The 17,124-nt window shown below is 45.9% G+C and overlaps 1 protein-coding gene across 1 annotated transcript in view; it reads right to left on the minus strand.

Annotated features, from left to right (window-relative positions):
* The window catches only part of LOC139265339 (uncharacterized), a 514,006-nt gene that overhangs the window by 18,700 nt on the left and 478,182 nt on the right, over positions 1–17,124 (minus strand). Inside the window, exon 14 of the mRNA XM_070882307.1 lies at positions 7,412–7,526. Within this exon, the coding sequence (XP_070738408.1) occupies positions 7,412–7,526 (115 nt within the window). The remainder of the gene's footprint in view (positions 1–7,411; positions 7,527–17,124) is intronic.

Genomic DNA, 17,124 nt, shown 5'->3' on the forward strand with positions numbered 1-17,124 from the left:
GGTATTGACCTCACCCTTGCATTCATATCTCTGTACTTAATATTTTAAAAGCTGACTTAGCAATCATTTTGTTTGAGATAATATCCTTATATATTGTTTACTATTTTACATGGAAATAAATTCAAATGCCCGTTTGTAGGGAAAGCTTGGGGGTCTCCTGAACAGAATTAGTAAACAAAATGAGGAGAAGTTGAAGTGTCTGTCTAAGATGTTGCAGAGTTTACCCTGGATTTAGCTCTTGATCTGATCTAGGGGAGAAATATATGCTTCAATAATTTTCATAACAATGACGCATCTATAATGTGTGCCAATATTCTAGTGCAGAAGTTCCAGTAATTTATTGTTCAAGTGACTTATGGCATTATTTACACCATTCCATAATTTTGTGGGACCTTTTGCCTTTATCCTCACTGAAACGGTGAGAATTTAATTATCATAGCTTCACCTACCATTAAAATCAATGGTGATCATGAATTTCCTGAATTAACAGCTGTTTTTCGCCACTGCCATGTAGACTGAAAAATAATGGCACTGGAGACCTGGCAGTGATGTGATTTATTGACTTTAAATGCATTCTCTGATTTCATTTACATCATATGCATTTTGATTGATGATCGGGACTTGTTCAAAGTCAGCTTCCAAACTATTGCGTTGTCATGTCAATTAAAACGTTTTATTAGCAATGCTTTTAAGTTTTTTAAAAACGGTTTCTTTTTAAGCATTGATTGTCGTTAATCTGCCTCTTCACAAGTTTATTTAGCTAAAAAGTCCCTCAAGAATAAATGCCAAAAAAGACAATTCAACATTTGTGTATCAATGTGTGTACAAATTATGTTTAATCCATAACAAGCAAAACCATATATAAACTGGGCTGGAGAGGGCAGCAAAAGCTCTTACAAAGAATATCAGTCCCTAAAGTCACAAAGTTAAAGGACTCTTAGATAACACTGGCCTCACCTCTTCCTTCATATTTGGATTAGGATATTCCATATCAGTGTGACATGCCAGTTTTAATGGACCTATTAATCTAATAAAATATGCTTCACTTTTGCTCAACGTTAGAAATGACCTGAAATTAATTGGAGCCCCAACCTGCTTCAGTCCAAAGTTGTTTTTTTTCTCAATCATTAATTGTTATGATGTCGTCCTGGGGGATTCATGTTGCTGTTTGTAGCAGCTAATCCCTGTTCCTAACAAAGGTGAAATACTTTGCATCGATTTCACCGCTCCACGTGGACTGATTTTAATGAAATACAGGTGGTAGGTTGTTGGTTTGATGAAATTACCTGGATGTTTATCGAAAAATGTAAATCTATACAATTTTATTTTATTTAACTCAGCAATTATATCTAAAGCGCAGAAGCAAAGGTGTTAAGAACAGAACTAACTGGTAAACAGAGTACACCGTTTCAATTTCTGCTTTAAATTGTGAATGATAATAGAATGACTTGGGACATTTTATTTAAATAATTACAAATAGACTCAACAAATCTGGAAACCCTCAGGTACTTAAGTGGCATTTTGAAGATAGGGAAAGGAATAATGATCAGCTTATTTACAATCAAATTTAATCATTATTGCTTGCAAGTAATAAAAGCTGAAACATTGGCTACTATCAGTGATTAGAAAAGGACTGGTATCCATCAATTCTGTTTCAAAGCCTTATTGATACCAGGCAGCGATAAACAATTCACAGTTTTTTCCATTTAATTAATAGTATCCATCTAATGTTTGGTCAATACAGATCTATTTGAAACAATAGCTAAGTTTCTTCTTTTATGCAAAACAGAAGTACTTTAACATAAAACACCATCTCATGTTTATTATAGATTCATAATGGGTGATTATGAAATATTCAGATAAGAAAACACCTTCTTAAAAATGTTGGCTCTAGATCCAATTCATGAATGCTCTGCCAGTGAGTTGGGTATTTTATGTTAATTGTATACAGCGTATTATTAGCATTGTGCTGGGCTTTGTGACTAACCAAATTAACCATTGACATGTCCAGAGTTAGCTGCTGTAGTTCAAATATAGGCTTTCAGATCCTGAAGATCAAGAGAACGGATTTTAAATTTTATTTAATTTTCATCACCAGGAGGGATTGAATAAAATTGAAATAATAAAGTATCTTTTATATTCTCTTTTAGTTATTTCCATAAACTTCTTTCAATAAATGCAGAAAATGTACAAATGTTTGCAAAATATTTATTTATAGGCTGTTGATGAAAAACCAACTGCGCTAAAATGACTTAAAATTGCAAATAAATATAAACTATTAACAAAAAGGTATCAGTATTTGTCTGTGGAGTGACAGAAATTGTAATGGCCATATGCTTGTTTCAGCGTGTTCCTATCAGTTACCCAGAAAGTTTTGTTGTAAACTCTCCACTGGCGGTTGATACTCTTCGATGGTATGAGACGTGAATTGGTTAGGATAGACTGGCGAATTATACTTAAAGGGTTGACGGTGGACAGGCAATGGCAAACATTTAAAGATCACATGGATGAACTTCAACAATTGTACATCCTTGTCTGGTGTAAAAATAAAACGGGGAAGGTGGCTTAACCGTGGCTAACCAGGGAAATTAGGGATAGTGTTAAATCCGAGGAAGAGGCATATAAATTGGCCAGAAAAAGCAGCAAACCTGAGGACTGGGAGAAATTTAGAATTCAGCAGAGGAGGACAAATGGTTTAATTAGGAGGGGGATAATAGAGTATGAGAGTAAGCTTGCAAGGAACATAAAAACTGACTGCAAAAGCTTCTATAGATATGTGAAGAGAAAAAGATTAGTGAAGACAAACGTAGGTCCTTTGCAGTCAGAATCAGGTGAATTTATAATGGGGAACAAGGAAATGGCAGACCAATTGAACAAATACTTTGGTTCTGTCTTCACGAAGGAAGACACAAATAACTTTCCGGAAATACTAGGGGACCGAGGGTCTAGTGAGAAGGAGGAACTGAATGAAATCCTTATTAGTCAGGAAATTGTGTTCGGGAAATTGATGTGATTGAAGGCCGATAAATCCCCAGGGCCTGATAGTCTACATCCCAGAGTACTTAAGGAAGTGGCCCTAGAAATAGTGGATGCATTGGTGGTCATTTTCCAACATTCTACAGACTCTGGATCAGTTTCTATGGATTGGACGGTAGCTAATGTAATCCCACTTTTTAAAAAAGGAGGGAGAAGGAAAACAGGGAATTATCGACCGGTTAGCCTGACATCGGTAGTGGGGAAAATGTTGGAATCAATTATTAAAGATGTAATAGCAGCGCATTTTGAAAGCAGTGACAGGATTGGTCCAAGCCAGCATGGATTTATGAAAGGGAAATCATGCTTGACAAATCTTATAGAATTTTTTGAGGATGTAACTAGTTCAGTGGACAAAGGAGAACCAGTGGATGTGGTGTATTTGGACTTTCTAAAGGCTTTTGACAAGGTCCCACACAAGAGATTAGTGTGCAAAATTAAAGCATATGGTATTGGGGAAAATATAATGAGCTGGTTGGCAGACAGGAAGCAAAGAATAGGAATAAATGGGTCCTTTTCAGAATGGCAGGCAGTAACTAGTGGGGTACCGCAAGGTTCAGTGCTGGGACCCCAGCTATTTACAATATACATTAATCATTTAGACGAAGGAATTGAATGTAATATCTCCATGTTTGCAGATGACACAAAGTTGGGTGGCGGTGTGAGCTGTGAAGAGGATGCTAATAGGCTGTAGGGTGACTTGGATAGGTTAGGTGAGTGGGCAAATGCATGGCCGAAGCAGTATAATGTAGATAAATGTGAGGTTATCCACTTTGGTGGCAAAAACAGGAAGGCCGAATATTATCTGTATGGTGACAGATTAGGAAAAGGGGAGGTGCAACGAGACCTGGGTGTCATGGTACATCAGTCATTCAAAGTTGGCATGCAGGTACAGCAGGCGACGAAGGCGGCAAATGGCATGTTGGCCTTCATAGCGAGGGGATTTGAGTATAGGAGCAGGGAGGTCTTACTGCAGTTGTACAGGGCCTTGGTGAGGCCACACCTTGAATATTGTGTACAGTTTTGGTCTCCTAATCTGAGGAAGGACATTCTTGCTATTGAGGGAGTGCAGAGAAGGTTCACCAGACTGATTCCCGGGATGGCAGGACTGACATATGAAGAAAGACTGGATCGACTAGGCTTATATTCACTGGAATTTAGAAGAATGAGAGGGGATCTCATAGAAACATATAAAATTCTGACGGGATTGGACAGGTTAGATGCAGGAAGAATGTTCCCGATGTTGGGGAAGTCCAGAACCAGGGGTCACAGTCTAAGGATAAGGGGTAATTCATTTAGGATCGAGATGAGGAGGAACTTCTTCACTCAGAGAATTGTGAGCCTGTGGAATTCTCTACCACAGAAAGTTGTTGAGGCCAGTTCGTTAGATATATTCAAAAGGGAGTTAGATGAGGCCCTTACGGCTAAAGGGATCAAGGGGTATGGAGAGAAAGCAGGAATGGGGTACTGAAGTTGCATGATCAGCCATGATCATATTGAATGGTGGTGCAGGCTCGAAGGGCCGAATGGCCTATTCCTGCAGCTATTTTCGATGTTTGGGCACACAATATCGCTGTTGCAGGAAATTACGGGTGAATATTTATGCCAACACCTGTTTAAATACTCACTCGTTTAAATCATTACCATCAGCATTGCTGCTATTCTAGCTGTGAACTGTGTAATTATACATGTAAGTAAACCCTAATTACATTGTGACACTGAATCATTTCTGTGCTTCTACACTGAATGTGGTTCATCCTGAAGTGTTTCACAGTTTCAATTGGACATTGTGTGTAATTACTACCATTAATTCCAGAAGGATCAAGTGTAAACATCTGAATTTGTTCACTAAATCCAGGAATGAAAAGGGCATGAATTGTACTTCCACATCTATTTTTCTGGATTCTATTACTCTGATGTGATACCATTTTACTGTTATGACATCCTGAGTTCAGATTAAACCAAATAGTGGTAAATATAGATTTTGGTTTGTTCTGCTAAAAGCATAGCTGCTAACTCTGGATATGTTGATGGTTAATTTGGTTAGTCACAAAGCCCAGCACAATGCTAATAATACGCTGTATACAATTAACCTAAAATACCCAACTAACTGGTAGACCATTCATGAATCGGTTCTAGAGCCAAAATGTGCTAGCTGAGGTTTTCTATCTGAGTTCTCTAATTCTCAAAGTCAATGGGCCCAAGTTTCCACATGATTTGCGCCTGATTTTTAGGAGCAACTGGTGGAGAACGGACTATCTTAGAAATCGCAATTCTCCACATTTTTTTTTCTGCAGTTCTAGTCAGGTAGAACAGTTCTACTTTGGACCAGAATTTTTTCTTCAAAAGGGGGCGTGTCCGGCCACTGACGCCTGATTTGAAAGTTTCCACAGTGAAAACGTACTCCAAACTAAAGTAGAATGGAACAAGTGAAGATTTTTGTAGAACTGAAAGAACCTGTTCTACACATTAAAAAATCAGGCGCAGGTTACAAATTAGGCATCCGGAACGAGGTGGGGGGGGAAGGGAAGTCATTAAATTCTACAATAAATCCTTATTTATACTTCTACAAATATTATACAAATAAATCCAACCTGAATAAACATTTATAAGCAAAGAAAAGATTAAATAAACCATCTTCCTACCTGTGTGAAAGTTCTTCAGGCAGGCCTTTCGGGACCGAAGGCTGAACGGGCCGGCCCGAGACTTCGGGCAGGGCCCGTCCCCAGCACCAGATTTACAGGTAGGTGGCGTTGGGTTGGGTCGGGTCGGGGAGATTCGTTTCAGGTCCGGGGGGGGGGGGGGGAGGGAGAGAGAGAGAGAGAGAGAGAGGGGGGGGAAGAGAGAGAGAGAGAGAGGGAGGTAGAAGGGGGGGGGAGGTCAGGTCGGATCCAGTCTGGGTACGGGAGTTGGGTTGGGTCCAGTGGGGGGGGGTCGAGTCGGGGGCGCGGGTCGGGTTGGGTCCAGTCGGGGGGGGGGCGGGGAGATGGAACAGGAGCGCGGGTTGGGTCGAGTCGGGGAGGCGGGAAGCGGGAACAGGAGCGCGGGTCGGGTCGGGTCCAGTCGGGGGGGCGGGGAGCGGGAACAGGAGCGCGGGTCGGGTCGGGTCCAGTCGGGGGGGCGGGGAGCGGGAACAGGAGCGCGGGTCGGGTCGAGTCGGGGAGGCGGGAACAGGAGCGCGGGTCAGGTCGGGTCAGTCGGGGGGGGGGGGGTGCGGGTGTCGGGTCTGGTCCGGAGGCGGGTGGGGGCGGGGAGCGAGTGTCGGGTCTGGTCCGGAGGCAGGGGGGGCGGGGAGCGAGTGTCGGGTCTGGTCCGGAGGCAGGGGGGGCGGGGAGCGGGAACAGGAGCGCGAGTCGGGGAGGCGGAAACAGGAGCGCGGGTCGGGTCGGGTCAGTCGGGGGGGGGGGAGCGAGTGTCGGGTCTGGTCGGGGGGGGGGGGGGGGAACAGGAGCTGGCCGTGGGAGGAGCCTTATTCACGCAGACCCAGTGAGGCCATTGGGCCAGGGCTAGGGGCTGTGTGCTTCTGGCCCCTCCCACACAGTTCGGCGCCTGGAGCTACTGCACTTGCGTGCCCACTGTAGCGCGCATGTGCAGAGGTCCCGGCACTGTTTTCAGCGCAGGGACCTGGCTCTGCCCCCCCACAGCTCGTGCTGGCTGCGCCGAGGGCCAGAGGACCTGCAGGTAGGTGGAGAATACCGAGGATTTTTTTAGGCGCACTTTGTGGCGCGATAAACGGGCATCCAGGTCGGGACTGCGCCGTTCTAGGCGTGAGTGGAAACTTGGGCCCGATATGTGGGTTTAGTGATTAATGAGGCTGATTGTTTAATTGGTGAATTTAGACCTTTTATGCTTTCTACAAGATTTACTGCAGTGCAGTGGAGTAATTTGTTCTTCCAGTGGCTTATGTCCAATACTAATGGAATATGTTTGATACGAATAGGGCTTTTATATTATCAAAATATCACATTATTAATGAGCAACCTTTTCTATCGTACAATTTGTTGCTAATTTTCTGGTGGGGTGGGACAGAAAAGAGAATGAGGTTTGAATGCTGCTCATTGTTCTAGTGCCAGTCTACAGATTGATATTTTATACCATTAACATCTTGTAAAAGTCGGTCTTTGTATCCAGTATCTGACATGCAAGGGCCTACAAAATAGTTTTACAACAACCTGCTGTTATATAGCAGCTTTAATGTAGAAAAATGTCCCAGAGGATGAACAGAGGCGTAATCAATAAAATTACAGTTTTAAAAAGTCATAGAAATTATCCATAAGAATCCTGAATTGAGAATTAAAAAATATATATGATAGTTTACTCATGATAATTAAATTCTTGGGTATTTAAACTTCAAAAATATTTAGAAAAGTTGACGTACATGTATGCTTCATTGCAGATCCAAGCACCAGAAAGGAAACAGTAATACTGACAGTGATAAATATTTCTGTAAACCAGGCCACCCAGGCAAATTTTCGGTACTGTTCCATTATAATCTATAAAAAAAAGAGATGAAATCTATCAAGTTTGACATTTAAAAAGACAATGCTATCACAGGATTTCAATGCAAAATTATCAATGGCAATGGTTTGAGTCCCAACATTTCCTGTTACTTAAACCCATCTCAAGGAGACAAGTGTAATCGGTGTACTGAATGGATCCTCTCACTAGCTCGGAGAACTGAATATTTCGCTCCAGTGCACTTCCTGTGAGTTGACACAATGCAGCTCTATAACAGCTCGAGAGAAATCTACAACTCAAATCTTCCTGAGCATTTGGCCAAAGGAACCGGCATTATCTTTTTCTAATTTGCTCTCTGGATGTGGGTGGCCCCGATAAGGCTGCACTTATTGTCCATCACTAGTTTTCTTGAGGTGGTGGTGATGGGCCTTCTCCTTGAATTGTTTCAGTCCTTGTAATGGTAGTGTTCCCACACTGGTGTTCGGTAGGTAATTCTAGAACGTTAACTAATCGAGCAAGGATGGGCGATACTTGGGGATTGATTTTAATTCTACCTGCTCAGCGGAAAGCAAGCTGGTTAGTTATCCACTGATGTCCCGCCTGGATCCCACGGTCTTTCATCTTAACTTGTTCTTCTGAGTGGGTGGCAATGCACCGGCCTTAGGCCAGTGGGGTTTCTTTCAATATCCAGATTAGGGTGCGATGATGTCACTGAGCCCTAACCATTATATTAACTCTGACCTGAGTGGGGAAGCCTAGTTTAGTGAACTCTAGTCAGAAGAGGTTCGGAAGCAGAAGAATACATTCAAAGTAGGGTTTTTACTTTCCTTTGTGGAGCCTGGAGGGGCATTCCAGAATAAGTTAAGATCAAAGACAACGGAATCCATGTGGTACATCAGCGGGCAAGTCACCTAGTCAATTTTAACTGTCTACCCGCCTGGTTTCTGCTGGATGTGTAGGGTTCAAATCGACCCTCATATTTGGCACTTCTGCTTCTCCTGGCCCCACAAGAAAAAGTCAGTCTCCTCTATCTGTGACTTCCCCTTTCCCATCCACTAGAACCTCAGTCCCCACACTTACCTTAGTGCCAGCAGGCGACAGAGGGCTGTGCATAATTCTGCAGGCCACCAGCCGCTCCCCACCCATTCCCATCAGTTTGGACAGGAAGTCAGTCAGTGACATGTTAATGAGTCCCGCCAGTTAAATGTTGCCATTGCCTCATTCAGCCTGTGGGCGAATGAGAATCTCACTGAAATGAATGGATTCTGCTCGAAATTTTACCTGCCACTTGTCAGCCCAGGAATGTTATCCAGGTTGTCCTGTAGGTTGGTATGGGCTGCTTAATTATCTGACAACTTGCGATTGGAGCAGAACACTATGTAATTGTTAGCAAGCAACCCCACTCCTGACCTTATGACGGAGGGAGAGTCACTGATGAAGCAGTTGAAAATAGTTGAGCTGAGGACGCTACTGATCACTCCTTCCGTCACTATACTGATGATTGTGAGGGGTGGTCATTGGCCAGGTTAGATTTGTCCTGTTTTTTTGTGGATGGGACATACCTGGCCAATATTGTTGGATCGATGTCAGTGTCACAGCTGTACTGATACTGAAACAGCTTGGTACGGGGAGCAGCTAGCTCTGGTGTACAGGTCTTCAATACTACAGCTGGGATATTGGCCCCAAGTTTCCACACGCTACAAAACGGGTGCCCCTCCGAGCTGGGCGCCCGTTTTTCGCGCCAAAAACAGCGTCTGAAAAAAAACGCGCGAGTCTGGAGCGCCCTGCAGCTCCATGTCAGCTTGGCGTGGCGCCCAGGGGGACGGAGCCGATACTCGCGCCGAATTTGTAAGTGGGAGGGGGCGGGTACCATTTAAATGAGTTTTTTTCGTGCTGGCAACGCTGCGCGTGCGTGTTGGAGCATTCGCGCACGCGCAGTGTGAAGGAAACATTGGCACTCGGCCATTTTTGTAGTTCTTTGTAGCTGTTTAATTTTTGAACATTTTTTAATAAAAGCACATTGCCCTTCTATGATCAGCACTGAGGCTTCTTGCAGCAGTGAGAAGGCTGCAGGAAGCCTCAGAAGTTGAGGCAGCTGTTTCCCGACGGCCTCTCTCCACCCCCCCCCCTCTGCCGTCGGGAATGGCTGCTCAACTTCTGAGGCTTCCTGCAGCCTTCTCACTGCCTCCTTCCCCCCTCCCCGCTGTCGGGAACGGCTGCCTCCTCCCTCCCTCCCGTTCGCGGGAACGACGCCACATCACTGAGTTGACTGTAAGGCTTCCACCTCAAGTGGAAGGCTGCTTGATGCCTGCTTACTGCCCGACTGCCCCTCCCTCCCTCCCGTTCGCGGGAACGATGCCACACCGCTGAGCTGACTGAAGCACTTTCACACAGGTAGGAAGATGGTTTATTTAATCTTTTCTTTGCTTATAAATGTTTATTCAGGTTGGATTTATTTGTATAATATTTGTATAAGTATAAATAAGGATTTATTGTCGAATGTAATGACTTCCCTTCCCCCCCACCTCGTTCTGGACGCCTAATTTGTAACCTGCGCCTGATTTTTTAATGTGTAGACAAGGTTTTTTCAGTTCTACAAAAATCTTCACTTGCTCCATTCTAAGTTAGTTTGGAGTACGTTTTCACTGTGGAAACTTTCAAATCAGGCATCAGTGGCCGGACACGCCCCCTTTTGAAGAAAAAATTCTGTTCCAAAGTGAAACTGTTCTAACTGACTAGAACTGCAGAAAAAAAAATGTGGAGAATTGCGATTTCTAAGATAGTCCGTTCTCCACCAGTTGCTCCTAAAAATCAGGCGCAAATCATGTGGAAACTTGGGCCCAATGTCAGGGCTCACAGTCTTTGCTGCGTCCAATGCACTCAGCTGCTTTTTAGTATCATGTGGTCTGAACCAAACTAGCTAGACACTTATCTATGATGGTGGGACCTCACCATGTTTTCCCTGGGTGCCTCTATGTGCTTTTCTCGAGGCCTGGCATGTGCTGCTACCTTGGATTACAGCAGCCTCACGTCCAATCTTTCCCTTTCCCGGGTGTACAGTCCTTTAACGGACTGTGTGGCCCATTCAAAGTTTTGCGCGTCTGCGAAATGTCCCATTGAAAAGCTGGTGATCGCCATTGTGCAGGACTTCCAGACAGCTACGAGGCCGTGCAGCTTAATGGGAACATTGGCCATATCATTTAATTCCAGTCACAACAATGGGACTAGGCCCAGGTTCTGGGTGACTACTTATCTGGGGGTCACTCGCAATCTGCAGTGTGGCTGCTGTTATGTATGTTAACTGGGTTTTACCTGCCACCGGAGGGCACGACTGTCAGAGTCCTAATGGTCACTGGCAGACACGTGCAAGCCGTGTATACAAAGTTGGCATCCATGTTGAATCCTCACTTTGAGAATAAATAAACTGGAGTAAGGTCATGCCTGAACTAGCTCACCGTACTTAGCCTCGTGGAGTTATTCGATACTTAACAATTGGCGACGAGTTAAAAATACGAACTTTCACGCAACCATGTCTGTTGGAATTTTGGAGAGATTCATGGAAGGGGAAGACTGGGAGGATTTCACTGATTGCCTCGACCAGTACTCCGTAGCCAACGGATTGGAATGAACCGCTAACGCAATTAAGCGCAGGGCGGTTCTCCTCACCGTTTGTGGGTCAAAAATTTATGGCCTTATCAAGAATCTACTCTCACCGACTCGACCAATGGATAAGACTTACGATGAATTGTGTACACTGGTTAGGAACCACTTTAAACCGAAGGAAAGCATCATCATGGCGAGGTATCATTTCTATACGCCCAATCGCTCCGAGGGCCAGGACGTGGCGGAATTTGTCGCCGACCCGAGACGTCTCGCTGGGCCGTGCAACTTCAGAGCTGCGTTGGAGAAAATGCTGCAGGACTTTTTCGTGCTTGGCATTGGCCACGAGGTCATCCTTCAAAAGCTGCTGGCTGCTGAATCTCTAGACCTGAGCAGGGCCATCACGATCGCCCAGGCATGCATGTCCATGGACGAAAACTCAAAACAGATATCTTCCCAGCATCAAAACTCACTGGCAAGTACTGTGCATAAAATAATATCGTCGGCAGGCAGGGCCTACTCGCCCGCGTTCCTACGACCCGTAACTGCTCAAAGTCTGCCATCGGGGACGAATCAAATCTTGTCTTGTTGGCGTTGTGGGGGCCATCATCGGGCCTGTGGTGTATGTAGGCACCTTTAGTAATGACTCCACGAAACAGGGTATGATACTTAAACGGTGTAGACCTGTAGTCCTTTATTTGCAGCTCCTGAGTGATGACAACAAGCTGTGAGTTTCCTTTTATACAGGGTTACCTGCCGTGTGCAGGCAACCCATAGGTCTCCAGCAGCAGCACCTTCTGGTGTACTGGTAAGGTGTGTGCAGTATAAGGGTACATTCAATGTGGCATAACAGTGTTACAGACATCACACAGTAAACAGGCATGCATACACAACAGGGCCCATCAATGCCGATTCAAGCGATACGTGTGCAAAGGCTGTGCAACAATGGGGCACCTTCAGCGAACGTGTCCGCATCTGAGCAAGCGTGCTGCGACACACCATGTGGCTGAGGATGATCGATCCAGTGTGGGTCAAGCGGCACAGGCAACTTAACCCGAGGTAGAGGACGAAGAAGTGTATAAGGTACATTCTTTTATCAAAAGTTCTCCGATAATGCTGGAAGTTAAATTAAATGGGATTCCAGTATTCATGGAATTGGACACAGGTGCGAGTCAGTCAATAATGAGCCAGAGGGCTTTCAAAAAGCTGTGGGACACTAAGGCAAAAAGACCCAAACTGAGCCCAATCAATGCGAAGCTGCGTACCTACACCAAAGAGCTCATACCAGTCATTGGCAGCGCGGCAGTAAAGATATTGTACGATGGAGCTGTGTTTGATTTATCGTTGTGGATCATTCCAGGCAATGGCCCAACGCTGTTCAGCAGGAGTTGGCTTGAGAAATTTAAATGGAACAGGAACGATATTAAAGCCTTATCATCAATGGATGCCACTTCGTATGCTCAAGTGATGAGCAAGTTTCCCTTATTGTTCGAACCAGGCATCGGCAACTTCACGGGAGCCAAGGTGCAGATCCACCTAAGCCCGGATGCAAGACCTGTCCATCACAAGGCTCGGGCGGTTCCGTGCATGATGAGGGAGAAGGTGGCGATTAAACTGGACAGACTTCAACGGGAAAAATCATATCACCAGTCGAGTTCAGCGAATGGGCCAGTCCAAATTGTCACATTGTTGATGGCACGGTCAGGATCTGCGGCGGCAACAAGGTAACAATCAACCGAGTCTCGATACAAGATCAGTACACGTTACACAAGGCTAATGACCTGTTTGCAACGCTAGCAGAGGGGGGGGTTTGAAGTCGTTCACCAAATTGGACCTGACCTCCGCTTACATGACTCAGGAGCTGGTTGAATCTTGGAAAAAACTGATGTGCATCAACACGCACAAAGGACAGATGCTCTTTCAGAATTCACTCGGCAGCAGCCAGACTTCAGAGAAACATGGAAAGTTTGCTGAAGTCTGTCCCGAGAACCGTCGTGTTCCAAGTTGACATCCTGATCATCAGTTGCGATGCCACCAAACACCTGCACAACCTGGAAGAGGTTCTACGTCATCTGGACAGAGTGGGACTCAGGCTAAAACGCTCCAAGTGCGTTTTCATGGCACCAGAAGTCGAATTCCTGGGGAGAAAGATTGCAGCAGACGGCATCAGGCCTACGGACTTGAAGACAGAGGTCATCAAGAATGCACTCCGACCACAGAGTGTGATGGAGCTGCGTTCGTTCCTAGGTCTTCTCAGCTATTTCGGTAACTTTCTACCTAGTTTGAGCACATTGCTAGAGCCCTTGCAAATGTTGCTGAGAAATGACTGGGTTTGGGGCAAGTCTCAAGACTGAGCCTTTGAGAAGGCCAGGAACCTGCTATGTTCCAATAAATTACTGGTACACCATGACCCATGTAAGCGGTTAGTGCTGGCCTGCGATTGTGTGCTCCAGCAAGCCAATGTAACAGGCAAATTCCAACCAGTTGCATACATGTCCAGAAGTCTGTCTAAGGCTGAAAGAGCCTATAGTATGGTAGAGAAAGAGGCTTTAGCATGCGTATATGGGGTTAGGAAAATGCACCAGTACCTGTTTGGGCTTCGGTTTGAGCTTGAAACAGACCACAAGCTGCTCACTTCATTGTTTTCTGACAGCAAAGGTATAAACACCAATGCCTCGTCCCACATCCAAAGATGGGCACTGACATTATCCGCTTATGACTGCCTGGTGTGTGACGGATGGCACTGAAAACTGTGCTGATGCACTTAGCCGGCTACCATTGCCCACAACCGGGGTGGAAATGCTGCAGCCCGCAGACTTGCTGCTGGTCATGGACGCCTTCGAGAGCGAGGGGTCACCCATCACAGCTCACCAAATTAGGACCTGGACCAGCCAGGATCCTGCACTTTCAAGCGTGAAAAGGTGTGTCCTAAATGGAAATTGGTCTGCCATTCCCAGGGAAATGCAGGATGAAATTAAGCCTAATAGCCGCCGCATAGATGAATTGTCTATTCAGTCTGATTGTCTGTTATGGGGTAATCGTGTTATGCCAAAATAAAAGGCAGGGAAACTTTGCGTGAGATTTACACAGAACCCACCCAGGCATTGTCATGATGAAGGCCATTGCCAGGTCTCACGTTTGGTGGCCCGGCATTGACTCGGACTTGGAGTCATGCGTGCATCAATGCAACACTTGCATGCAACTGAGTAATGCACCTGTGGAGGCTCCGCTGAGTCTGTGGTCATTGCCATCCAAACTGTGGTTAAGGATCCACATAGACTTGGTCGGCCTCTTTCTCGGCAAAATGATTTTAGTGGTGGTGGTCGCTTACTCCAAATGGATTGAATGCGTAGTCATGTCATCCAGCACGTCCACAGCCACCATTGAAAGCCTCCGGGCCATGTTCGCCACCCATGGCCTGCCTGACGTCCTTGTCAGCAATAACGGACCGTGTTTCACCAGTTCGGAGTTCCACGAGTTTATGACCCGTAATGGCATCAGGCATGTCAAGTCTGCCCCTTTCAAACCCGTGTCTAATGGTCAAGCGGAGCGGGCTATCCAAACCATTAAGCAGAGCCTAAAATGCGTGACTCACGGCTCCCTACTGACCCGCTTGTCCTGCATTCTGCTCAGTTACCGGACGAGACCGCACTCGCTCACCGGGGTCCCTCCTGCTGTGCTGTTAATGAAGAGAGGCCTCAAAACCAAGCTCTCCCTTGTACACCCGGATCTCAATGATCACGTCGAAACCAGAAGGCAATGGCAGCAATGGTACCACGATCGCATGGCATGACCCTGTGTTTGTCCTGAATTATGGTCGTGGTCCAAAGTGGGTTGCTGGCACGGTTTTGAGGGGGACAGGGTGTTTGTAGTCAAACTGTTAAATGGCCAGACGTGCAAGAGGCACATCGACCAAACCAAACTGCGATTCACAGACAACCCAGAACAAATTGAAGATGACATCATCATCGACCAACCAACACACATCCAACCATCAGTTGACCCTTGTGTCATTCACGAAAATGAACCTACCATCCCAGACAGTCCTGTCAGACCGACTGCTCCACAATGTAGCAATGGTCCTACTAACTCACCCAAACTTGGGTTCGAACTGAGAAGATCAACCAGGGAGCGGAAGGCCCCGGACCGTCTCAACTTGTAAATACAACCTGTACCAAAGACTTTGGGGGGAATGATGTTATGTATGTTAACTGGGTTTTACCTGCCACCAGAGGGCGCAACTGTCGGAGTCCTAATGGTCACTGGCAGACACGTGCATGTCATGTATACAATGTTGAATTCTCACTTTGAGAATAAATGAACTGGAATAAGGTCGTGCCTGAACTAGCTCACCGTACTTAGCCTTGTGGAGTTATTTGATACTTAATAGCTGTCACGTGCCCTATTGACCTCTGCAACAAAAAGCTTCCTTGATGTTGCAGTGTTTGAGGCCTATAAACCAAATCAAGACCGTCGTCATAGGCTTGTTACAAAAGTGACCTCAGTGCCTGTACATAGATATGATGTCCAAGAAATGTCCTTTTCATTGCTGGACCTGTTATGTCTTGGATAAGGAGGCAGACTAGATACTGCAAGCTCAAAGTAAGGTGTGACTGTAGTCCTTTATCACAGATCTCAGAGTGCCTCTCCAGCCTGTGAGGCCTCCTTATATACAGGTACTCCCAAGGGATTGAGGGATCCCTTGGGACTCCAGGGGATAAGCCCTCTGGTGGTTAGACATGGTAATTACAGGTTTACATATATAACAACACTCCCCCCGCCAAAGTCAATAGTGTAACTATTTAAATGTGAGTCGATCTGGGGCCTTCCTTTTGCTGGTTGATCGTCTCGGTGCAAATGCTGGTGTTGGTGAGAGTCATTTGTTGGGCCTTCGCTGGGCTGCTGCACAGCTGGTCTTGCTGGACTGCTGGGGGTGGTGAGTCTTGCTGGGCTGCTGGGGGTGATGGGTTCTGCTTCGTGGTCAACCGTTGGATCGGTTGCCACTTGTGTGTGTGTTGGAGAGAGTCGAAAAAGGTAGAGTCTATTGTGGGTTGTTCTGGATAGTCCGTAAATCTGAGTTTGGTTAGGTCCAAGTGTTTTCTGCAGGTGAGTCCATTTGCGAGTTTGAGCACAAATACCCTACTCCTCTCTTTGGTCAAAACAGTGCCAGCAATCCACTTGGGACCTTGTCCATAGTTCAGCACAAATACAGGATCATTTACTTCAATTTCACGTGACACATTTGCGCGATAGGTATTCTGTTGAAGCCGTCAGTTGTCTACCTGTTCGTGTAGATCAGGGTGGACTAACGAGAGCCTTGTCTTAAGTGCCCTTTTCATGAGTAGTTGGAGGGACCCCGGTGAGCGAGTGGGGTCTTGTGCGGTAATTAAGCAGGGCTCGGGATAAGTGAGTCTGCAGTGAGCCTTCAGCTACCCTTTGCAAGCTCTGCTTGATTGTTTGAACTGCTCGTTTTGCCTGACCGTTGGACGCTGGCTTAAATGGGGCAGACATGACATGTTTGACCCCATTGCGGGTCATGAATTCCTTGCACTCGGCACTGGTAAAGCACGGTCCATTGTCACTTACAAGGATATCAGGCAGGCCGTGCGTGGCAAACATGGCCCGTAGGCTTTCAATGGTGGCAGCGGACGTGCTTGCCGACATTATCACACATTCAATACACTTGGAGTACGCATCTACAACCACTAAAAACATTTTTCCCAAGAATGGGCCTGCATAGTCGACATGAACCCTAGACCACGGTTTGGAGGGCCAAGACCATAAACTTAGTGGCGCCTCCCTGGGTGCACACAGAAATTATATTTGTGCACACAGGACTCCAAGTCTGCATCGATACCGGGCCACCACACGTGGGATCTGGCCATCGCTTTCATCATTACAATGCCTGGGTGGGTACTGTGGAGATCACTGGTGAAAGTGTCCCTGCCCTTTTTTGGCACAACTACCCGATTACCCCATAGGAGGCAGTCTGCCTGTATAGACATTTCATCTTTGCGCCGCTGGTACGGCTTT

Source organism: Pristiophorus japonicus, chromosome 6, assembly GCF_044704955.1.
Source record: "Pristiophorus japonicus isolate sPriJap1 chromosome 6, sPriJap1.hap1, whole genome shotgun sequence".
Classification (NCBI taxonomy): Eukaryota; Metazoa; Chordata; class Chondrichthyes; family Pristiophoridae; genus Pristiophorus; species Pristiophorus japonicus.